The following is a 25,481-nucleotide window of genomic DNA, read 5'->3' on the forward strand; positions in this document are numbered from 1 at the left end:
AGAGAAGAGAAGAGAAGAGGGGAAGAGAAGAGAAGAGGGGAAGAGAAGAGAAGAGGGGAAGAGAAGAGAAGAGGGGAAGAGAAGAGGGGAAGAGAAGAGAAGGCGGAAGAGAAGGGAAGAGAAGAGGGGAAGGGAAGAGAAGAGGGGAAGGGAAGAGAAGAGAAGAAGAGAAGCTGAGCAGAGAAGAAAGCCTCACTGTCTCTTTTGAGTCCCTGTATCTTCTTGAAGCCCATGGAGCAAGTAGTACCCACCTGCAGCTATGGCTCTCATAGTGTTTGAATAGTGTCTTAGTATGAGAGCTGGTTCCCAAATGGTGATGCCACTTACAGGGATCAGTTTGAGGATCAGCCAATATCAATGGTGTGCCTAATAGGTTTTTTGCTTCTTTCTCAGTATCCACAAGGTGTGATTGAACATCAAAAAATAATTTCAGAGTGTACAAACTATGAGATTATAACTGTTCAGTAGTTAAGAGACTGAAGAGTCAATTCCCAGACATAAACCAAACCACAAAATGGGGAGCTGGAGGAAGTCTAGAGGATGCTTTCTGTGTGTAGGAAGAGAAGATTCTACATCCTTGTTGGCTGAGGTACACTTTGTTATATTCCTTTTTCCCCCTACTGGAGAGAGAGAACAGGATGATTTTGATTCCTTTCAGGATCAGAAAGAAGGCAAAGCTTTAGAGAACTGGTTTTGGCATGAGTCTATGCTTTGCATGGTTCAATACTTCATATTTTGGTAGGAGATTAGCTCCCTTTAATTTTTTACAGTGATAAATTTGCCACCTTGATTCTTTAGAAGCCGTTCTTCTGATTGTGGCTGATGATTCTATATATCCAGGTGAAGTATGGGGTTTTTTATTTTTCTGAGAAATCAAGAAAATTGGGGTAATAGAGCCCATAAGCACTTTGACCCCTCTTTCTTATTTTATCCACTGTGTGTGATTAAGGTGTTTGTGTTAATCCCAGCATTGATGATCTAGAGTAGGGGTATCAAACTCATTTTCACCAGGGGCCACATCAGCCACACAGTTGCCTTCAAAGGGCTGAATGTAATTTTAGGACTGTATAAATGTAACTACTCCTACTAATATAAATGAAGCAATAAACCCCAAATCCTTGCTCTAGGGGATTTGGGGTTTATTACTCAATGTATACAAGTGACCTTCTCTTTCATTTCCCAGCCATGTTTTCTCTCTTCTCCATTTATTTCTTATCTAATTTTTTATTTCACTTTTTGACTTTTTCTTAATAGAAAGTTTAACCATATCTGTATTTACTTCCCTTCCTGCGCATTTCCCAGTAATTGGTTCTTCCATCTACTTTTCTGCTTTCTTTGTTTTCACCCCTGCATTTTTATACTGCTAATCTTCCAGTTTTCCTATATTTTCACATTTGTCACTTTCTCTCCTAATTTGTTCTACATTCATTTATGATCTCTTCTTTCCATTTTTTGCTGTATTTTTCTCACCTTTTTAATCTTCTTTCTGTGATTCCTGGTTTTGTTTGTGACCTTTTTATTTGTTTTCATATGTTTCAACCCAGCCATCTATTGTGTTCTTACTTCTCTGTCATTCCATAACTCTAGTTTATTTCAATGGGCATTGAGCCTTAAGTCTCCTGACAGGCCGACTGATCATTTTGCAAGGACCTCAGTAAAGGGTGGAGACCGCAAATATCTCTTTATGTACAGGCATGAGGGATATATGCACTATTGTGTGCCCAAATACACAGTTAATCTGTATGTCTGATGTGGTCAGAATATTGTTCAGCAGCATGAAAGTCGACAGATCCCTAGTTTTAACAGAACTTTTTTTTTCCTTGTTGGGTTTATTTTTCAGTTCCAGTATATAAATAAATACGTATATTGGAATAGTTTCAGAATTATCCAATTACAGAACCAGATATATAGTCAGAGTTAAATAAAAATAGCCAATTGTTCTTATTATCTAGAATACTTGTACAAAAACTTACTTGGAACTACTATTACTTTTTTATATGCAGAGTTGGGTTTTATTTTTTTAATAGAAATTTTGATTCTACACTGCTTGTTTTCTGATACTCTTGCTGAACTCAGGGGACTTTTCTGCATTAGGTCTGATGAATTGCACTATTTATAGTTACCAATATAATCCTGATTGATGCCAGAGGAATGCGAAGTGATTTTAAGATAATTAAGGTTATGAGGAAAGAATGTCTGTGATTGTTCTTAAGTATCATGCTTTTGCCTATTTGGACTAGAAGACCATTATAATCCTAGAGTTCAGAAATTATTGCAGTTTCTGTAACTAGCATAAGAACCACACAAGTGCCTATTACAAAGGTGAAATCACCGACTAAGCTGCTTATTTTCTTTTTCTTTACATAATTTTCAATATTGTGTATTTGAATGTTACAACATAGCATAAAGAAAAGCATTTATAATAAACAATGTTAATAATAAATAAATAAATACATGTTGTATCTTTCTTACTTGGTGATTTTACCATGTTTATTTTCTGCTTTCTTTTAGTATTTTCCTATGCAGAAGAATAAATGGTAATTAAAATGTGCAGGATGAAAAGATGGAGCAGCCAGTGCTTGTACCACCCGGACCAGACAGCTTCCAATACTTCACTAGAGAGTCTCTTGCAGCTATTGAACAACGCATTGCTGCAGAAAAAGCTAAGAATTCTAAGCAAGATCGTAAAGATGATGATGAAAATGGGCCAAAGCCAAACAGTGATTTGGAGGCAGGAAAAACACTTCCATTTATATATGGTGACATACCTCCTGGAATGGTGTCTGAGCCCTTGGAAGACATGGACCCATACTACATCAATAAAAAAGTAAGTCTAATATCAATTCTGTTCATATACAAGCACTTGGAGTGCTTGATCATGTTGATTTCACTGCCATGTGATGAGTTATATAGTCTATTACTTCAATCTGTTAATTGGCAACCATGTAGGAAAACGTAATTCTAATAATATGGAAACACTTGAGCATTGCTAAGAGGACTAGGTATACAACAAAAGCAAAAAATGTTTGATGCCAGTGATACATATACATTCTACCTGTGAGAAAGTTGATAAATGAATGTTTAATATCTTCTAGTTATAAAATGTTGATTTAGCTAATGTTTGTTTTTAGAACACATTCACTCTCTCGTGTTCTTTGTACAATGGTCCCCCTGTTTTAAAAAAGGAGGAATTTTGCAGTAACATTATTTTTAACATTAAATTAATTAAATTGACAATAAATGTAACATTAGCCTGATTGTATAATATGATTGTACAATGGATGTAGCAGGGTATAAATAACTAGTGTGAAAATTTAGGCTTCTATTCACTGTTCTCCAAATCATTAGCAAAGTGCCTACTGTCCTTTATGGTACAGGACAGAATCCATCATCCTTAATATTTACTACCCTTTCTTCCTTTTAATTTACATCAAAATTTATTCCTTTGATATAATTGAATTTATATCAAAGGAATATTTCTATCAAAGCAGAAACAGTCTTTGATTATAAGCAATATGTAATATCTATACAAATATGTGTATACATAATGGATTACATACTTTGCAAACTTTAAAAAAGTAAAGATATATTGAAACTGAGTACACCAACACACCACACTTTCTCTAAGGTTCTTCAGATTTAACATTGACAGCATGAACCAATGCATAGCACATTTTGTTCTCAAAAATCTCCTTTGGTGGCAAATTCTTCAGAAATTTATGGAATCAATAGAGGAATACCTTGATAAGCAGAAAATATCATAAAGAGACTGTAAAACTTATTTTAAGTTTTCTAGTGGAACTGGCATCAAACTGTTCTGGGAATATTTTCAGGATGATTCTGTTGCACAGCCCATATAGAGCAGAAAAGGTTCACCGTTTATAGTGATAGCTAGCTTTGGTGATACTTTAATTATTACATACTGTGATTATGAAAACTGTAAATATTGAGACAGGAGTTATTTTGATTTTCACGAAGTGCTGTGTTCTAAGTGTCTGTTAGCTTGCCTATAACTCATGCGATTTGTGAGTCTGATTTTGATGAGAAAATACTATGTGAAAGAACAATATTTTTATCTTTATTATTTGATGCCTCTGAAAGAGCCTTTATCTGACATTCACAATGTATGAAGATTTTCTTCAAATCATAGTTCTACTTTCACAAAGATAAAAGATACACTTCTATAAAAGCAGGCCTCATAGAGTTCTGTACTAATTGTGTCTGTTTATCATACAAAATCACATGTAGTTATATCCCTGCCTGCCCACAGCTTATCCTGGACCTTTGTAGTCAAATCAGTCGATCTTGTGTGTTACAGTGAAAACATGTACACACTAGGAATGACCTACAGATATAGTTCTGAAACCCTTAGAAATGGAAGACCCTTCGGTCCCTTCACAGATGGAGCTGAAAATTCACTACATCAGCCAGGTCTAATGATAGAGTTGCAAGAAATGGGGTGAAACCAGCTGAACGTATTCAACCAAGCTTCTGTACTATTTGAAAGGAATAGTATTTTATTTGCACACTAAATAACTATTCTGGGCAAGTCACCTACCCGCTGGATTTCTCTTTGTGCTGAAGTCCACCCGTCCTCTCTGTGAATGTGCTTTCATCTTCTACAGGACAGGAATAGTAACAGCCCTGTCAGTCAAAGACAAGACAAAAAATTCTCATCCACTACAATTCTCTCAATTTTTTCTTCCTTCAATAGGAGGAAAATAGACTTTCATAACAGAAATCCAACATCTATTTTAATTTTACATCAGTAATTTTACTTTAAAATATCTAATTCCTAGATTTTCTTATCTAGCTGTATGCGAATTCTGGTGAGACTTTCGTGTTGTTTCACTTGTCTTTTGAGAGTTTTGGTAGCAGTTCATGCTCCCGCAAGTCTCAGAAGGAAAAATAGTTTCAGAAAAGCCTGAAGCAGAAGTGAACATCTCCAGGAAAACATGAGGAACTCTTAATGCTCAATGTATTTACCTCTGCACCATTTAACATTTCAGCTTTCTCTTTATCCCTCTCAAAATTCTGCCCTGTAAAGCCAAGAAGTCAGTCAGCACACCGTATTCCAAGGGATTAATAACAGCCTGACCACTGCTGCACGCTGGTTAGAGATTTTGTATCTCTGGTTGGTGGAGCAGCTATCTGAAATTATATGGATCTAATGAAAAACACTAGAATGAAGGAAGATACTTATTTGTAAGAAAGGGTTAGGACAAGTGTATGGATTAGCAGATGCCACTGTTGCTTCAGACCTCTATTAAGATCTCTGCATAAACTATACCTGATTTATTGACAGAAACTATGTCAGTTTGGCTTCCAAACTTTCAAACAGGGGATAGAAATGGTTACATACAACACTGATCAAATGATACTAAGAAACATGGTCACAGTGTTTATTCAGGAAACCTGTACAAGAATTTGAGGAATATCTTTTTTATTCCAAATTTGGGTCATGAGTGAAATCATCCATCATTTGTGTCAGATGCAAGTATTGCATCCCACTTGATGAGGTGTATTTTCCCTATTTCTGTAGCCATATTAAACAAGTTCACTGTATTTTTGCATCCATTGAATGTTGTAAAACAGTCTAGATGATGTTTCATTTCATCTTTGGGACTTTTTTGCTAAGCAAAGGGTTTATGTGTGCCATGATTTGATACAGAATAAGACAGGAATAAATAAATAAAATGTGTTGAACTGATGTGAGAGCTTTAATTTGTGGATAAGATAGCCCTGAGATGGAAAGTTAAAAATGGGCAAACCTGTTAAAAGAAATAAAAACAGAGAGATATGCTAGTTTTATGGTTTTGTAAGTGTGATTCCATGCAAAACCTACAACCAAAGTGGACAGAATCATGCCCAATATTAATCTGAAGTTGAAAGGAAAAGGAAAAAAATTGACAACTGCTGTTTGATGACAGAACATTATAGCAAATTTATACACCTGATAGTATAATTGATTTACACAGTATCATAGCCAGCAACTGTACCCTTGGAACATTATTACTTTATTATAATATAATGCAATACAATACAATACAATACCTGTTCTTATATTCTTATGATTTTATTATAATTAAATGCTGCTCACTGTGGCGATCAATAATGCCGATCTTTAGAACTGTGAAGTTTAGTATCCTACGTGGTTGCAATGCTCTTTTTAATCCAAAATTGAGTAAAAATGAACTTGGACTTAACTCATTTTTTTGCATTCCACTTCTGTGTAAGTGCAAATCTGTGTGTTCCCAGTATAATAGTCACTGCCTGTTCATGTTCAAACTACCATCACAAAGGATCAAGGAGGTTCACATCACTGTCCGTAGACAAAGGATCAGCTGGAACCCCCTAAGATCCTGACCTGCAGGTGTGCATCAAAATCTGGTCCACTTGGTTTCATACTTTAAGGGTTGGCTGTTTTCTCTTGAACCTAGGCTTCTACATTAAAGAGGAGGGAAAGAATAAGTGGAACTAAATGGGTCTTACTTCATTTTTCTCCTGCTAAAATATAGATATAACATTGTTGATTGCCACTCCATGCCCTGCTTCTTTCCAGAAGGATGTTGAATGATGTCTGTCAGAAAAGGTAATATCAGTCCCCAGTCTGAACAAACCACTAGCTCCTGGGGTTCCCAGATTTATTTTGGGTTGCAGAAATGAAAAGTATTTTGTAAAACTGCTTTACTTAATTTAGTTACATCAGAAAAGGTGAATGCACTAGTGATTTTAGATATCTTTGATAGGTGGAAGTGAAAGAAATGAAAAATTCTAGCAAAGCAAAAAATTAAGGTCTTGCTAGAAAACATGGTTTCAAAAGATAACCACGAAAATAAGAAATGCCAACTTTCAATATGCCGTTGTCACGGATGAGTGGTTAGGGTTCTCCTTTGGAGTCTGTACCAAACCGCTGCTGGTTTGGCTGGGTGGGGGTCAAGTGCATCCACCACAGACATGAGTCTGTTCTAGCTGCCCCTGGGGCTTTTCCTGAGAAGCTACAAACCCAGCTCAGCAATAAGTCACCTCTTGTCTTTCAGAAGGCCCTATGAGGTTTTAGATGGTGTTTGTTTAACTGTATGAAGTGGAAATGCAATGGAGTACCAGTCAGCCTGCTGAATGTAGCCTTCCAGAAACTACAGTTAAAGCTCACTGGGAGGAAGGAGAGGAGAAATAAGGTTTTGGGAACTCTTTGTCCCAAGAGTTTCTTGGAAACTGTGTCTTTGTTTGGTGTGGACTCTACTTCCCTCTTAGCTGCATCTTCTCAAAATACTACTCCTTCTTTGCCCTGTTAAGAATGCAGGTCCTGGGTTTATATCAAATATGGCAGAAGTTACAGAACTGGAATCCAGGTTACAGATGCAATAGCAGCAAATCAGGGACTTCTCTTTAGCGATTTCTTTGAATTTATATTCACACTGGAATACTTCGAGTGTGAGCAAGTTTTCTGCCTTTATAAAATGATTAAAGCACTTTATAAAACCTAAGCCCTGAAAAATATACATAATCCTTCAAATACACTAATCTTACAATTTGTTTAGAATTTATTTAGCGTTTCTCAGTGTATGTCTACTTTATCCTGACAGCTTTGGGTACAATACTTCATGTTCATCCACACTGCCTACACATTGGCTTGCATCAGGGCTGAGACTGGAGTGAGATATAGCAGGCTTACCAGGGAGGGTAGCTTGCACGGGGAATGGATATCAGCTGTTATCTGTATTTTGTGATGAAAATTCTTCTTCAGAGATAAGATACAATTTTAGTGCATGTTTAAGTCTAGAAGTCAGAGGACCAATAAAATCATTCTGAAGGCTCCAGTCACAAACACGCTCTGAGTGAAAAATTAAAACTGAGGTAGGGAATTTATGTCTTGTTGGTTCTGCTTATACAGGACAGCAGAAAGTAGAACAGAGAAAATAGCAGCAGCCTCCAACTGAAACTGGAGCGGTGCCAGCATGCTGTTATTTTCCATAAGGCATGTTAGAAAAGAGGTGTATGTTTAATATGCTTGTGTTCAAAGATTCTTAAAACAATGTAGGTTGAGTAAAAGTAGGTGGTGTAGTCTTAGAAACAGAGTTAGTAGGGAGTGTGATTTTTAATGTGTTTTGTCAACTACCTCATAGCTACAGAAGCCCAGAGGGTGAGCCGGAGGCTTCTGTGCTGTGAGTCCTGGGGGCTGTGAGGGGAAACTCACCTTCCCCCTTCATCTACTTGGTTGCTTCAGTATTTCGAATGAAAGCTTCATTTAAGGTCAGGTCATTTGTAGTTATGTTTTGAATGTTGCTGTTATTTGTAATCCATAACTGGAAGTGTAATTTGGAAACATTAGCTCAGGCTTTATCCCACTGTCTTCAATTTCATATGTAGTTTCTCCATTTCTGTGCAGAAGCAGCGGCATGAAATACATACCTTATACCATTCCTTGAGTCCGTACTCAAGACAATATAAAGTCTCACTACTAATGTGCCTTATTGTTAGGGGGTTTGGTCTGTGTAGGAAGGTGTGCCATGTAGAGCTATGACAGGGAGACAGCTCAGGGAAGAAGCCAGCAAGTGGGTTGGGACTGGGACAGCTTTTCCTCAGGGCTTAATTCCTGCTCCTCCTCTGCCTTCAGTGCTCGGTACCTGTCACAGAGTGGTGGAAACCTTCATCTCCATATCTCTCTCCACCTCCTGAGTCCTGCTAGGTTTGTATCACTTCCTCATGGTCCATATGTAGTAAGCTTCCCAAATCTAAGCAGACTGAAGAATCATCCTTCTTGAACCTCCTTGGCATATTTTCTCCGTCTGCCAGCCTTCCCAGAAATAGCCTTGTAGTCCACTTGCTTACGTTCTTGAAGCAATGCTTGATGTCATGGACACCAGAAGAGACCAACATACCCTTTCTCACACTTCTGCTGGCATTCTGGTTCACAGTCCACTTCATCCGGAACGTAATGAAAAACAAGAAGGCTTTATCATAGCTTATTTATAAAGTATATAACTCTGATAAAACAAACAAACAAAAAGCAATTTTGAACATTTCTCTGGGCAGATTCTTTAGTACCTTTAATTCAGTTTGAATTTAGGCTATAATCCTTGCATCACCTCTTCCACTGCATGCAGCTTTCTTCTGAGTTAGTGAGCTTTCCTTCTGCAGTGTTTTTCATTCTTTTCTGATTGGTCTTGCATTCGAAGAACACCTTAACGCCACAAAGAAACGTGACAGTCCACATGTCCTGTGCTCTACTGTTAATGCTGTTGCAGCCAGGATGGCCTATAGTAGAAGAAAAGAAATGTTTTTAGGGTTTGTAGGGTTTACTCTTATACCATTTATTTGAGAAAAATAGACAAGCTTTCAGCCCACAGTCTTCTACAATTGTCTGAAGTATGGCTTGCTTGCCTTTGAGTTTCTCTAAATTTGATAGGCTCTTTAGCTGTTCAAATTTAAATTTAACATGTATGTCCTGGGAAAGTTTCACAGCTGCAAAGCACAATTGTCCACGGAGGTAATGTAGGACATATCTCTTGCTCTCGTCTGGTTAGGTGTATTCAGATGCCCACAGTCCTCAGAGATCTACCTCATCATGGCCATATATTACTGCTATTTCCCTCTTTCCTTAGCACAAAGACCAAGAAACAGACTAGAATAAAAAATATTTTAAAATGGGTAGTCTATTAAATCAGTTTCTAGACGGATTTATCTTACAAACACTAATTACATCCACAGGTAAGGTTTCCCTGCTTATGGTATTCAAACAGGAATTAAAATTATAGTTAATAATTTCTACACCTTTTGTTTACAAGAAACACATGTAAATGTATCATATTACTATACTGAGGTTGTTAAATGAAGTAGTAGTATAAAAACATGAATAAATTGAATATTCTATATCTAAAATTATATTTTCATGTAAGGTACATCAGGTAAGTACTGGAAATAATTTTATTTTTAAAATGAGTCATGTTTTTTATGTATTAGCTATTAAAAAAGTTACCTTTTTATGACTGGACACTAGGAACAGTTTAAAAATTAGCATCTATTAATACAGCGAATACGTACTTATAAAGTATAAAATGTCTTGTGTTTGTCTTTTTCAGACCTTTATAGTATTAAATAAAGGGAAGGCAATCTTCCGATTCAGTGCCACCTCTGCCCTGTACGTTTTAACTCCCTTCAATCCTCTTAGGAAAATAGCTATTAAAATTTTGGTACATTCATATCCTTTTTCAATGGTGGTTCAAAATGTTACACATTGAAATTAAGAAAACTCGTAACTCTATTTCATTATAGGTAAAGGTTTTCATAAGCTGTTAATTTAATTTTTATTTTACAGGGGAAGACTTATGGTAAGGCTTTATAAATACTAGAAAATACGTATATATCATATAAATGCATTTTTAGCTATTCTGTTGAATTTCAATACTTTTGTTGTACAAAACTGCAGATGGATTTAAGAATCCATCTTGATCAATTTTTCACAAGTTTTTTCAGATTTCTTTTAGCATTGAAATTTATTGCGTCCCTTATTATTATTATTTGCTCTGTGAAGTCTATTCATTAAATAATTACTGTGTTTGTGGTTTTTGTTTTTGTTTTTAATGCAGTTTGTGCTCACAAATTCCAGAAGAGCTCTCAGTTTTGCGATCTATTAGGTGTATATGCAACTGCTCAGGAATAGCCGGCTTGGGGGTGTACTTATATTGTCATTTAGGCCATCCTCAAGACCCACTTTATAGTCTGTTGCAGCAGCATGCCTGGGAGCCTGGGTCATGCATGCTGAATAGCACATTCCCAAACCTGCCCAGCAGCACCATAAGCCTCTGCCAAATTTAATACGTTGCCAGAAAGCGTAGGCAGGAGTCCTGCAAGTGGTTTGCAAAGCATCCGTATGTGCAGATGGTGGAAAGACTGGAGGAACAAAACCGATGGGATTATACGAAAGGTAAAGTTTTAGACTGGCATGTGGGATTGGTGCCTGATGTTCATGACCGGTTGATGGGAATTTCTAGCGGGTGAGGTTTTGGAGCACTTTTCTTGCAGACCCCAAGGACTGGGAAGAGTGGCCATCAAATGAAAACTTCAGTGTGATAGTAAGACTTTTAAACATTGAACAGTTAGTCAAAGGCAGAAGCCTTATTATTAGAGACTGCTGTCAGAATCTGCTGTCAGAGGGGGAGGAAGGTGTCTGGGGAGGAGTCAGGGAGCAATGGGGGACAGTAGCTAAGGGGCCTGATGGAGACCTACAGACACAGTGGTGGTGATGGTGAGAGAATGTGGCCAAACATTGTCAGATCGAAGGATCTAATGAGTGCTCACCATTCAAGTTGTAAACTCTTAATTTACAATACCTTCCAACCCTGCATCTGTCCTAGTTGTGAGTAATGTTTTTTACTGGTGTACTGATTACAGAGTTTGGTTTTGCTTTTAAGTTCCTCCTCCTAATTGTGTTCAAAGAGAATCCAGCTGGTCTTGATGGCAGTCAGAACAAAAGCAACTCTAATAAACGATATGCAACTCCAATATTCTTTCTTCTATCTATTAACCGATTGTGTGATCGCGCAATTTAGCTCCATTATAGGAGGAGGTTTCCTTTCACTAGGTGGACTAATTTATTTTCCAGCCAGCCAACTATGGGATGGAATATTTTTATCTTAGATATAGATGTAGGATGTTTTAGTTTTTCATCTTAAACATAAAAATAGATGTATAGTATTTGGTTTGTTTTGATTTTTCTTTTTTAATTCTATATAGTACAAACACTGTGAATATGTATGTGTTTAACTAAGAACCATGTAATATGTTCCAAAATGCACTTTAGATTTCAGCTGCTTGTACAAGATTAGCCACTTATAAGGAAAAAGGGGTAATTATTATTTTTAATAATCTTTTGACTTTTGCTGATAAGCTCTGCTGCCCTCACATTTTGAGGTGTGTGTTTGGCCTGTTGGCCTTTGTGACAGAACTGTGCCTTTCCCTTTCAGTGTGAAAGATGTGTGTTGAACACAGTGAAATCGGCACGTTCGTTGGAAAACCTTCATCTGCATGTCCTCCAAATCCTCCGAACCTCTGCACAGGGTGCTGTGGTCATATGTGCCCAGACCCGTGGTCAGATGTTGCTCCTCCTGCAAAGAAACGGTGTGTGTCTCTTCCCAGTGCTCAGAGACCTTCCCTGCAATTGTTCTTCCTCACTGCCAGTACCTGTCGTAATACCAGATACAGGAACTGGTAACAGCATGAATTTCTCTCTCATGCTCTGCTGACTCACTTCCTGGTGTCCTGCCTTTTTTTTTTTTCCCCTTTTGCCTGCTCGACTCAAGTTGAGGTAGAGTGTGGAACTGAGGGGGCAACACAAGAGTGATAGGAGTTGGGCAGACTTTGGCAAATAATAGGAAAGGATAAAGAGGTAAGAATAGGTGGGGGGCTGAGCACACCAAAGAAGGGAGGTGGCAGTGGCTGGAGCTGCAGAGTGCAAGGAGTGTTACAAAGGAACAGGGAGATGCTCTAGGGAAAATGTGGTACCTCCTAAGTACCCCATGGTAGCCTTTGGAAGCTGAAATTACAGTGTTACTTACTGTGGCCTGACTGCCAACAGGTATCTGTGAAACCAATTGGCGTAGTTTTGTTTTTTCCAATCTTCATCTTCCACCAAGTCCACACAGGCGATAAAATACTCTGGATTAGCTTGAGGCTGTATAGTGCCTCCAACCCTTCTGCTTGCCTATGTGGGAAGAGCATGAAAAAGACAGTAGCTCATACCTTTCCATGAAGAAGTCACCACACACCAGAATTGTTTACGTATGTGTATAGTTGAATTATTATAGAACATAAAATGTGAGAGAAGAAGGAAGAGAGGCACAGATATTGAATGTGCCAGTTATGTTTGAAATTCCTATAAGGGAAAGCATGGCCAGAGTTCAGATTTCAAAGTATGTGAGCCCTCATTGAGCACCTGCTCCCTTTGAGAATAAACAGCACTTTGGCGATGCAGCCCACAGAGGTGGCAAGTTATGTACAGAGTGAGCAATGTGCAAGGGTCTACCTGTGACCTTTGTTGTGGATGATACCTAGCTGTAAACACGTCATGCACTGCATACAGGTAAAATCTCAGCTCTCCTAAGAGGACTTTCCACTTCTTTGACTGTTCTATGAGGCCACTGAAGCTGCAGGTTTTGGTGTTTCAACTTCCAAAATGCATTCTCTTTCTTTAAGGAAATTTTCAAACTATATTAGTCAGACTCTTTAGAGCTGTCTGTGGACCATGAGGACAAGCATTGTAAGGCATTCTAATCCTTCATTCTAAGCCATCGAACCATGATTTTTACTGTACAGGGCTTGTATGACAAGGTGATCTTCAAAACAAATTCAGTCGCTTAATGAAAGATATCATAATGTTCACTGCTTGGTCAGGCATTTAGACAAAGGTCACCCACCTATCTATGGGAATGCAACAGCTAAATCCTTCCCTGTGATTTAAATGTTTAGTTGAAAATATATGCTCCTTTAAATCATTCAGCAGCTGTAAATTATGATCTTAACATTTGCACCAAGTTTCTGAAAAGTTTATGGTATGTTGCTTCTCTTATTTCTCCTTCACCTAGAGTGAAGGATTGTTTTTTGGGGGAGTGGGTTTTGCCCATGGCATAAAAATATATCCAAAGCAACAAAATCCTAGCTACTTGATTAAAAAAAAAAAGAAAAAAGAAAAAAAAGAAAGAAGAAAAAAGGTCCTGGGCTTTTATATCCAAGTTTATCTGTAAATGGCTTTCTTGTGTTTAAGGTAGCTTCTTTGCCAGTTATGTTGATGCACCTGTTTTTAATTAATGCATCATTTAGAGAGATGACTAGAGGAAAAAGTAAGAGTTGTATTAACTATTTGGCATACAGGTGTAGCGGTTCTTAATTTTTGCTGCCATCATGTGGCCATTTTAAGTCAGATTTTGGTCTAGTTTGGTTACTTCAATATTTCCAAATTTTGAATAATTGATTTTACTTTATTGCCACAAAAGAGAATCACGCTGTTTGTAGAGCCAGAGATCTCATAAACCAAGAACGCCACACTTAGTGTATCAAAGCCCCAGTGGCCTGTCCCACAAGCCCCTTTGAGCTGTTAGCCTGGGTTTCACAGTCCCAGAATACCTAATTGTTCTTTGCTGGAACTCTAAATAAAAATTCACTTTCATTCTAATCTTCACCAGTTTTCCATGCTTTTCAAGGTACTATTGATCCATTTAAAAATGATAGCATTGGTAGAACAAGGGATGCTCCTTTTGCTGCTAACGTGTTTTGAGAGAGCCCCAAAATGATATTGGAAAATTATTCACCCTAATCTCTGAGCTTCCTATGGATTTTTGTTTCACTGACTGAAGTACGTACTGCTAACCTAGCGATAGGGAAACATGGAATACGGTCACTTCAGCGATTAAAATCAGTATTCTGTGTTGTGTTCTGTTTTCGACAGACTGGCTGTGCTGGGTGCTGGGGTGGTATGTGCTTTATCTACAGCTCTGACTCATGGTGAATAGGATAAACTTTTTTTAAACTTGCATATGCCAGCTGTTGAGTTTAGTACCAGAACTGCAGAAGTGAAAGACTAACGCTTATTCAGTTGCGTCAGGTATTTAAGTAAAACAGTGTTCTTCTGCAAGTTATTTTGGTTTTGGCTGTTCCTCAGCTCATGTTACCTCCCAGATGTGTGAGAGCCTCTTCCTTCACTTTGCGGTTCCAGCTGAAAACAAAACATGAGGACATCAATACATCAACACCAGAACGTCAGCAAATCAAGACTAATTTTAAAATTTAATGTGCTAAAGTGAAAACTAGTAGGTTAAGCAAAATATATGTACAATGTTTACCAAAGTCTAAAAGATTTATATAAGCAGCAATATTTTTCTGTACTTAAGATATATGGCTGACGTGATATTCTATGAATTATTATTGGGTTTTCCTTAACTGTATCTACATTATTCAGCATGCTTATCATGTGCACTATTTTGACCAACTGTGTATTTATGACCATGAGTAACCCTCCGGACTGGACAAAGAATGTAGAGTAAGTTGCATATGTTATTTGAAGATATCTTGGAGTGTTCCTCTAGGAGTCAGCATGCCAGTAACTACAGTCATGTGTGCTGGCAGTTGTCATGAGCCACTACTACTATTTCCTCTCTAAACTATGTAGAAATGTTGAATAATGATTTAAATCTCCTTCTAGTAGAATGATTGGGTAGAAAAAATTGGAAGTTGTTTACAGATAGTATTCTACTGAGGTTCCACTAGTGTTCTCTCATTTTAATGTTTTTTACCTCCTCCCAATGTTTTTACCCCTCCTTTACACTACTGCATTAATGGCAGAACTATGGTCATCTATTTGTACACGTCAGTTAAGGACAGCACGTAAGCAAAAGTATTCCTTGAGAATGCAGTGCATGCTTGCATTCTTCCCTTTTTAGAGTTAATACTAGATGGTTTAGATTTTAGTGATTCAGACAGTATCCAGTAACTTATGCTCATGGCTTACTTGGTTAAAAGTAATGGATCTAGTGTCACATACTTTTAAATTGAGTGTCACCAATGAATTTTAATAGATTTCATTTATTAGATGGATTTATTTATTTTGATTTATGTACAATATCGGGGCTGCTGTACTTCAACAGCATGTCACAATTAATGCATGCAAATACACAAGTGTATAGGATAAGTATAATGCTTATTTACTGCATTTCTTTTCCTGTTTTGAAATAAAAAACTCTTTCATTTGATCATCAGATTTCTATCACAATACCAATGTAAAATGTTGCTACTTATTTTGATTAAATTTTTCCAGGTATACGTTCACTGGAATTTACACGTTTGAGTCACTCATTAAAATCATTGCAAGGGGCTTTTGCTTAGAAGATTTTACTTTTCTTCGAGATCCATGGAACTGGCTTGATTTCACTGTCATTACCTTTGCGTAAGTTTTTGTTTTACGTTTTTTCTTGGAAAGTGAAGGGTAAAAAGGGCATGAAATTAGTATCAATACATACCAATTTCATTTAATGGAAATTATTGTATGGATTTACTTTTATCTAAAACAATTTTCACATTCTAATATGCATATTTTGATGTAAACATAAATACTGCAGAAGCCATTAGTACAGCTAGTATTAGAAAGGCTAATTTCATGTCCTGCATTTTTTCTCTGAGCAGAAAAGGAGCATCCCTTTGACTTCTTTCTCCAAACTTACCGATCTAGTCTAGATAAATTTTAGGCTTTCAAAGTTAAATCACTACGATTCACTTCAGAAACATTTAATTTAACTGAAGGCTCTGAAAGCATATAAATGCAAGGCAAACTGCAGTGAAAGGTAAACCTCTGACTGTTGCTATTTAATTTCTCGCTAAAAACGCCAAAGCGGTCTTGATGAAAGACCCAAGTAAGTAGCATAAACTTTGCCTAAATTCTGAATAACTGTGATTTAATCCTACAGGTATGTAACAGAATTTGTAAACCTAGGCAATGTTTCAGCTCTTCGAACTTTCAGAGTATTGAGAGCTTTGAAAACTATTTCTGTAATTCCAGGTAAGAAGTAGTTGGTGTAAGGTGTTAGGCCCCTTGTACCTCCCAACTGTTCCTTTTTATCCTGTCATTGTGTTTGTGTGTGAACTCCCCTATTACAGATATGTGACAGAGTTTGTGGACCTGGGCAATGTCTCAGCGTTGAGAACATTCAGAGTTCTCCGAGCTTTGAAAACAATATCAGTCATTCCAGGTGAGAGCTAGGTTAAACACTGAGGCTGACTTTAATTCACTGAAATGGAATTCATATTTTTTAAACAGAAATCTTATTTCTTTCCACAAAAAAGCAGGAATCGGAAGATATTAGAATTCACTGAAATCTCTGATTCATTGCTTTTTAACATGAGCTCTTTCTTTTTGAAATCAGCCTTTGCGTTTAACAGATTCTTGCATGAGACATTGCAGTACACAGTGTGTGTGGTTCGCATCGTATGATGTCAAGCTTTCTTCTCCACATTCAATGAATATCAGTAACCCCAAAGTTTCCTTACCCATGTGTATCTTACCTACATGATGTTGTGTGGTATTTGTTGTGAATATTTGTGTCTAAAAAATAGAACTGTTTGAAATGTTGATTTAGTAAGAAGATGAAAGAATAAGATAATAAAGTGTAGCATGGGCGTTGCATGGGGGATTTATTATCTTAACATTCTACGTTTTTCCAAACCGTCTCCAGTTTTATAGCATTAATTTTTAATCCTATTTGTTGTTGAACAGGCTTTTTACTACTGTCTTCTAAATCTAGTATGTTATAAAACTGATAGTAGCAAAGGTTTGGGGCAAGAGGTATTGACAAATAAAAAGAAAGAAGACTTTTATGTGAGATTCATGTACAGCATGAATTTGAAAAAGTCACTTGTTTTAGCATTGAAACAAGTGTTTTGAAATATATGCAACTCATTCCATTCACAGTTTCAAATGAACATAAATTCAGCTATTTAATCATTTTCACAAGTGAAAAATCTCTTCACAAAAATGTTATTTCACAGACATTACAATCATTTATTTGGGCTTCTGCATGAAATCTAGAACTTTACTGGGAGACACTGTCATTTTTATGCTTTTAAAAAGTTTTGAACATTGGAATAAAAAATTATTTGCATTTGCAGGCTTGAAGACTATTGTGGGAGCCCTAATTCAGTCTGTGAAGAAGCTCTCGGACGTTATGATCCTGACTGTGTTTTGTCTGAGTGTATTTGCACTAATAGGGCTGCAGCTCTTCATGGGCAACTTGAGGAATAAATGCCTGCAGTGGCCTCCAGAAAATTTTACTCTGGAAACAAATATTACTTCCCAGCTGAACAGCACCATAGGTGAAAATGGTACATTGGTTAATTCAACAGTGACTCCATTTGACTGGAAGGGGTACATTGAAGATGAAAGTAAGTATTGTCAGCATAATTCTTACTGAAGTGATTTGTGGCTGACCCATTTCCTAGAAATAAGGAGGAGAACGAATGATACATGTAGTTAAGATGGAGCACAAGTGTTTTCTCTCTCTCATAGATTACTCCAAAGGCCGGCATGGAACAGAGAGCAAGCAACATAATCTCTCTACTTGACACAGCTCTTTTTGTCACCTCCCTGTGCCAAATCCACATCTCCTTTGAAACAGAAAGAGGTCCAAAGGAGTTCTTAATATTGCTTAATAATCTTAGGCATTTTCCATTCCCATACTCCAAAGCAAGATCAGCAACAGATTGCAATGTCATTTCTGACAGATGTCAGAGACTTCTGACATTCAGTGAGGACTCCAGTGATGGAGTCCTTGGTATTTGCATTGTCTATCCGTTCTTGTGCTCCACTATCCTTATTATTAGAAATTATTTTTAAGGTCTAACAAAATTTCCTGTTGCAATTTAAGCTCATTGTTCTTATCAACTTCACAACAGGCATCAAAACTAAATTATTCCCTATCATAAATCACTGATCTCTGAGGTATTTAGAGCCTATTCTTATGTTGCCATGCCCTGCTCTTTCCTCTTTCAGTCTTCTTTTCGTACACCAAGCAACCCAGATAGTTAACATTTTTCTCCTACAATTTATTTTCTAGATCTTGATTTCTCATCTGGATCCCTTCTTGTTCGTAAACATCCTTCTTGAAGTGCAGAACCCACTTCTAGGCATTTCTCCTCCACAGGAGGCACACTAAGTAGAGAAGGATTATGTGGTGGCATAGTAACTTCTACTTCTGTTTTATATATCCTAGGCTAGGACTTGCTACTTTTTACAACTATAACATTGTTAAATCCTGTTCAGATTGTGGTCTATCTGCCTCCTGAATCTCTTACAGACTTTTACCTCGTTGAGTTCCCTCTTGGTATTTGCACAGTTTATTGTTCCAGCCTGAACAGCACCTTATTTTTTCAGACCATCTCTCCAGCTGTACTGGATATTTTAAATTGTAATTGTTTCCTCAAACTCACCACCACCCTTATCAGATCAGTATCATCTGCAAATTTGGTAAGCGTTCTTCTGTCATCTAGATTAGTTAAAACCTTGAACAGGAGCAATCTCAGACAAAGATTGCTCAGAAGCATCTTTCCATTTTGATAATTTCCCAAAGTATGATTTTCCAACCAGTTTTGCTGAGACAGAGCAGTCTGGCAAACTGAAAATAGATAAAGAAATGCATTCCAGTACAGTTAAATGTGAGGTTACAAAGCTAAGCTCCCCGTCTTAAAAATCAATGCTGCATAATTCATGTTGAGACAAGTTCACACACATAGACTGATAGACTGTAGCTGATGGCATACATCATCTCTAACAGGGAAAGTAACTTTTGGAGAAAAATGAGAACTAAAGGGGAGAGAGAGAAATTAAAGGGAAGGGAAAAGGGAAAACTGACCACAGTACCAGCTGCAAAGAAAAGTGATGGTGTCTCCGGGTGAGTCTTCTCCCCTGGGTATCCTTTCCAGTGCAGCAGCGATCACTCCATACTACTTTTCCCATAGCAACCACGTATTTTTCATTAGCATCTCCTCAAACTCCCCGCAGGTTGTCCCTGCCTACAGTGCTATTCGCACTAATTGGAATGCACTTTGATCAGGGTGGGTGCTGCATGGGCTGGTTGGTTTTTAAGCTTGTGCCTGTGTGTTATTAGGTCACCTAATATAAACGAAAAACTACAAGCAAGGATTAGGAAAAAGGGGAAGGAAGAGGGGTCAATCTCACACCAGAGACAATTGCTTCCCATGCGCATCTGCTGCAACAATCATGTGTTTGCAGGTATAATGTCATGAGAATAACAGCAATGTGAAAAACAGCAAGACAACAAAGGAAAAATGGTGCCACAGAGGCTCTGGAAAACACTGTGACAGCAGTTTACGTGAAAGGTTGCAGAGCTGCAACTGAGAGGCAGGATATATAAATGCAATTGGAAAGCCCTTAGCAATAGAGAGGCTGAGGCTTAGGCACCTAAGGCACTGTGGAGCAGCCAGGACTCTGACAAATTAATGCTAAAACACTGCAGCCAAAAAGCTAAATAGTATCCCGTTCACATAAATAAATTATTGAGCAGGAAGGCAATGTTACCCCTGTATTTAGCACTGGTGCAGCTGCTACTGGAATACTATATAAAGTTCAATTTAGATAGAATGTTGAAAAACTGGAGGATGTTCAGAAAAGAGCAGAATGATTAAAGGGTTGGAAAACATGCTTTATACCAAGATAGACCAGGAGCTCAACCTACTTAGCATATCAAAGAGAAGGTTTAAGGGGTGATTTGATCACAGTCGAGAAAAACCTCACAGGGAAAAGAAATTTCATCATAGACATATCTTTGATCTAGCAGGCAAAGATATAACAGGTTCAATAGCTGCAAGTAAAAGCCGGACAGTTTTCAAATAAAAGACAGCTTCTAACTGTGATCACATAGCTGATCAATGACTGTGATGGATTTCCATTCTAATTTCTTAAATCAAGATGTGATCTTTTTGAGAAACACACTGGAACATGTGAATTCATGGAGATCCCATGCCACAGAGTATAACCAAGTCAAGCAAAGTCTCATAATGAAGGACCTAGACTTCAAGGTCAAGCTTAATTTTCTGGCTTTTTAACAAATAATCTATAAACTTAGGCTCTGATTTCATTTGATTTAAAGAAGACCTGAAGCCACTTGAAAAACAAAGCTGAATTGAATTAGTTACAGAAAAATACTTTATTGAAAGGCTACTTGACCCTTTGGTATATTTACACAGGATTTCATATGTATTATGAAATTTGTAATGAAATTATGAGTCTTATTATGAAGTTAATAAGCTTGTCCTTGCTTACCAGCAGTTTCAAAGAGAAAAATTATCTTCTCACAGCTTCCTGCTCTCTTCTGCCAGGTGGGCAGACAGGATGCAGAAATGGTTCTTAAACCAGCTATGCCATAGGGCAATTAAAAGAGACTTACCTGGAGCTCAGAGCAGTGCAATGGCACTGTCTTTTTCAGGAATTATAAAAGTTTTTGTGCCGATAGTTGTGTATACTATGAAAAAAAAGGCTTATAAGACCTAGCTTTGCCACAGAGCTCATTTTTGAAATACCATTTAGAGAAATCTTACATAAGCACTCCTGGCATTAATGAGTCAAGCACTCGTGGTTTTTGTTTTGTTTTGTTTTGTTTTCCTAGCACAGCAAATCTGATAAAATTCATGCTAGGTAAGTTAAACTTTATTTTGGCAAGCTTGCCATAAGCCATTTTTTCTGGGAAATAACATCTTGCAATCTATTCTGTGAAACAATTATCCTCAGTCATTACCCTAGGTGTACCCAAACAACTGTAAATTCTTTTGGAGTAAATTGCTCACCTACCAGGGTTTATTTCCCATTCTCTAATCAAATGAAGGGGAGCCAAACATTCGAGGTACTGAGGGACTTTTCACATTACTTTAATAAAATACAATTCAGAGTTTTGCATCTAGTTAGGGACACATGCTTATACTCCTCAGTTGGCATTGTTATAAAAATTTTCCTTTCATGATAATATTTTGAGCATTTGTCACAGTTGTATCAGGAAACCCAAAGAAAGCCTGGGTGGCTATTATTTCCTGTGGAGCTGGCTGGTACAGCGTGCTTATAGGGCACATCTTGTCTGAACCACAGAACTTGGACGCAGACCCTATTTTAGCAGTTCAGCTCAGCTGATGCAGTACTGATCATGACTGACTGCTGCATGGAAACTGTATCAAGTCAGGTTTGCATTCTTCCCAACCAGCTGCTATGTTCCAGCATGTTTTAATCATGATTAGCTGACATAATGCAGAATAAGATTTGCTTCATAGGGGTCAGCTGCAGTCAGCATCATGTCAGCTACCTTTACTACTTATAGCTGTGTTTCAGCAGAGTGCAGTTCTGCAATGCACACCAGCCCAGAATGACAGCAGCCACATGTAGTGTTGTGCACTTTGCAGAGTACGGAATATTGTACCCTGTAAGATGCAGGTGTTAGCATTAGACACTGAAACTGAGTCCTTCACAGAGTGTCAGAACAAGGTCTACATACAGCTTAACACCTAACTCTACTGAATGGTGAATTTCACTCACAGGGTGGAGAGACGCAGCTGGCTGGGGTACCTTGTCCCTCCTGCAGCAAAGCAATGAGCTGAGCCAGTACCTTGTGATGCCTCCTCAGACTGGGAATTCATCAGCTTCTGTAGTAGCCCTGCTTGGGCAGCACAGCCAGCACAGCTACAGCCACGTTTAAACAGAGCTTCACTGGTAGCATTTCAAATGAGATTATTTTAAGGGGAATCTAACAAGTCAGTACAATGGAAAATAAATCCAATGTGGAGTTTAAGTCTTCTCAGGAAAGCTAAAAAGTACCACCAGCCCAAAGCTGCTGTGCTTCAGAAGAATTGGAAGCTGAGGAGGTGCTTAGGGGAGTACCATCATGTTCCTGCCCTGTCCTTACAGACATCCTGAGGCAACGCTTTTGATCTCCATCAGAAATGGGATACTGGCCTACATGGTCTGACCCTGTGTAAATTGCATCCTTAAGCCTGTGACTAAATGGGAGATTGTTACTGCAGGAGGAAGTTCCTCCTGTAATAATTCTCCCAAAATCAAGAATTTAGCAAGTGTAGTCAACTGCTTTGAGGGGAAAAAGGAAAGCACTTAAGGATATGGTCAAAGTGACTCTGAATAAGCACAACGTTTTACATATCATCTCTTTATTTTTCTGAGAACAGACAGCTAAATGTCTTTGTTGTTTAAACCATCTAAAATGTCCTTTAAATACAGGATTACTATACAGATTATGCGATGGTTGTCTATGAGGTGATTTGGTGGAATTTACCCAATTTCTCTTTGCTAAGATGATCAATAATTTCATCGTATACTCCTAAAATCCTACTTACGCAAGTCCATGACTGTTGCAGTAATTCTGTCTTGAGTTAAATTTAGATGTACACCAGGGCCTTCGTATCAGTCAGCAGGCTACTTGCAGCGTGCACGCACTTGTAACAGTCAGAGCCATTGGCAGCTGGGTAACTTTTTGCAGAGGTCACATATTAGATAACTGCCACAAGTGTTTGTAAGTGACAAACTGGAGCCCTTGGCAATACTAATAAATTATCAGTATATTTTTTCAGGTACAATTTAATTATTATAATAAGTAACTGTACAATATAATTTCACAAAGTTCAGTGATCAGATTGAAGGGAGAATTGTACATTTTATCTACATCCAGCAGCATTTGACAGGATTTTAAGTGTATTTTGGCATTTCAACAATAAGTGCAGTGAGTGATAGCACTTGCTGCAATTCATATTGTCATTCACTCTAAAGTTAAGTTCCTGCTGAAAAAAATAATCCTGCTTGTTTAAAATTGCATTTGAAATCACCTAGAGCTGTAAGAAAATTTTCATATTCCAAATTTTATAATTAAAAAAAAATTCTTTCTTAAACAGGTCATTTTTATTTTCTGGAAGGGCAAAACGATGCTCTGCTTTGTGGAAATAGTTCTGATGCCGGGTAAGACCCAATTTCACCATATTATTGCACCATGTACAAATGAGATCCATGTTCTTTAGCTGTGCAGTTGAAGGGGGGCTATATTTTGAGTGACCACTTTCTTTCACGTAAAAAATACTAGGATTTTACATTGGACTGAGAATTTGGGTTCCTGGTCAGTGCTCAGTGGATTGGTTAGACGAGCTTAGTCTTTGCACGAATGAATCAGTAATTTGGTATTGGTGTAGCTCCTGCCTGGATGAGGAGTAACAGATGTAACGGCTGGAAAGTGTGTAATTTTGCAGTTCCACCTGCACATATGAGTACTAACAGGTTGAGAGAACAGAAAACACTGACATTGACATTATTGTTACAAAATTAATATATTTGGAATATTATGTTTCAGAAGCTTAGATTAAACTTTTAACCCTAATTTTTATGTGCCTTTGCTACTTAATTTTTCTAGCATCCTTTAAAGTAATTTTCTATTAAAAATCACAACTACTATTATTTCTACTCTGATTAACTAAAGAAAAATCCACTTTTTAATCCTAATCTTCTCCTGGACATTTGAGGTGATAATTTCAAAATAACTATGTAAGGTAACATCCAGTTTGTCTTTCTAGGCAGTGCCCAGAAGGATATACATGCGTGAAAGCTGGTAGAAACCCCAATTATGGCTACACAAGTTTTGACACTTTCAGCTGGGCTTTCCTGTCACTATTTCGCTTGATGACTCAAGACTTCTGGGAAAATCTTTATCAATTGGTGAGAATTTTAAATGAAAAATAAACTAAATATTTTTGTACCAGTAATGCAAGAGGCCTAAAATCAATTTTCTTATGTTATCTTAATTTTAACAATATGAAAACCAAAACTTTTGTTCACCTATTCTTGCTTATATATGTATTCTTATTTCCAGACGCTACGTGCTGCTGGGAAGACATACATGATATTTTTTGTTCTCGTAATTTTTCTTGGTTCTTTCTACCTGATCAACTTGATTCTGGCTGTGGTCGCCATGGCGTATGAAGAACAGAATCAAGCAACTATGGAAGAAGCAGAACAGAAAGAGGCAGAATTTCAACAGATGCTGGAACAACTGAAGAAGCAACAAGAAGCAGCTCAGGTATAATTTATGGTGTAGTAATGCTGAAGTGTATGGATGTAATTTTACCAAAGATTTTTACCCTCTGCTTTCTAAATTTGGAATTATAAAACTACCCTGTTGGGCTTTCAACAGAGCTAGCTCAGAGGTTTTTCTGTTCTGCACTAAAGACGTTGTCCTGTGAACAATCCAGCCATAATCAAGGAGGAATATTCAAAACTAGGTATACATTATTCATTATGTTTTTCCTACCCTACTGTCTGTTAGACTTCTGCATTTAAAAATTAGTCATGAAATATAGAAGAATACTATGACCAACACAGATTTTGAGTCAATCGAGTGACAGAAATCAGAAAAAATCTAGAGAGAGGATATCCTGTGGAAATCAAAAGTGTTAAGATCCAGGGCATTTGGACTAGAAATTCTGTATAAGTAAATTTATAAAAAACGTGATGTCATGGTTTGCTTGGTGACACAAATTCATTCTGTAATATGGCAGGCAGCAGCAGCAGCAGCAGCAGCAGCAACAGCATCCGCAGAATCCAGGGAGCCCAGTGCTGCGGGAGAAGCAGGAGGGCTCTCAGAAAGTTCCTCAGAGGCATCAAAATTGAGCTCAAAGAGTGCAAAAGAGAGGAGAAATAGAAGGAAAAAAAGAAAACAAAAAGAGCAGTCTGGAGGAGAGGAAAAAGATGAAGATGAATTTCACAAGTCTGAATCAGAAGACAGCATCAGAAGGAAAGGTTTCCGATTATCTATTGAAGGCAATAGACTGACGTATGAAAAGAAGTATTCTTCTCCACATCAGGTATTGTATATAGTTATTTTTAGTAGAAGCTTACATTTAAAGCATTATAGGCTGTTACAAAACTACTTTAGTCTTCCTGGTAC

The 25,481-nt window shown here is 37.6% G+C and overlaps 1 protein-coding gene across 15 annotated transcripts in view; it reads left to right on the forward strand.

The window, feature by feature from the left end:
• The first annotated feature begins 2,532 nt into the window (after positions 1-2,532).
• Positions 2,533-25,481, forward strand: part of LOC135990345 (sodium channel protein type 1 subunit alpha) — a 66,171-nt gene continuing 43,222 nt past the window's right edge. For 6 of the 15 annotated variants that reach the window (XM_065637958.1, XM_065637962.1, XM_065637966.1 and 3 more), the window contains exons 1-10: positions 2,533-2,827; positions 10,083-10,201; positions 14,945-15,034; positions 15,809-15,937; positions 16,645-16,736; positions 17,653-17,925; positions 23,443-23,506; positions 24,112-24,253; positions 24,408-24,614; positions 25,093-25,398. In XM_065637958.1, the coding sequence (XP_065494030.1) occupies positions 2,564-2,827; positions 10,083-10,201; positions 14,945-15,034; positions 15,809-15,937; positions 16,645-16,736; positions 17,653-17,925; positions 23,443-23,506; positions 24,112-24,253; positions 24,408-24,614; positions 25,093-25,398 (1,686 nt within the window). In that variant the 5' untranslated portion in view covers positions 2,533-2,563. Of the gene's footprint in view, positions 2,828-10,082; positions 10,202-14,944; positions 15,035-15,808; positions 15,938-16,454; positions 16,547-16,644; positions 16,737-17,652; positions 17,926-22,384; positions 22,405-23,235; positions 23,246-23,442; positions 23,507-24,111; positions 24,254-24,407; positions 24,615-25,092; positions 25,399-25,481 lie in introns of those variants that run through there. The other 9 variants (XM_065637959.1, XM_065637963.1, XM_065637968.1 and 6 more) reach the window with 4 other exon arrangements.

This window comes from Caloenas nicobarica, chromosome 6, assembly GCF_036013445.1.
Source record: "Caloenas nicobarica isolate bCalNic1 chromosome 6, bCalNic1.hap1, whole genome shotgun sequence".
Classification (NCBI taxonomy): Eukaryota; Metazoa; Chordata; class Aves; order Columbiformes; family Columbidae; genus Caloenas; species Caloenas nicobarica.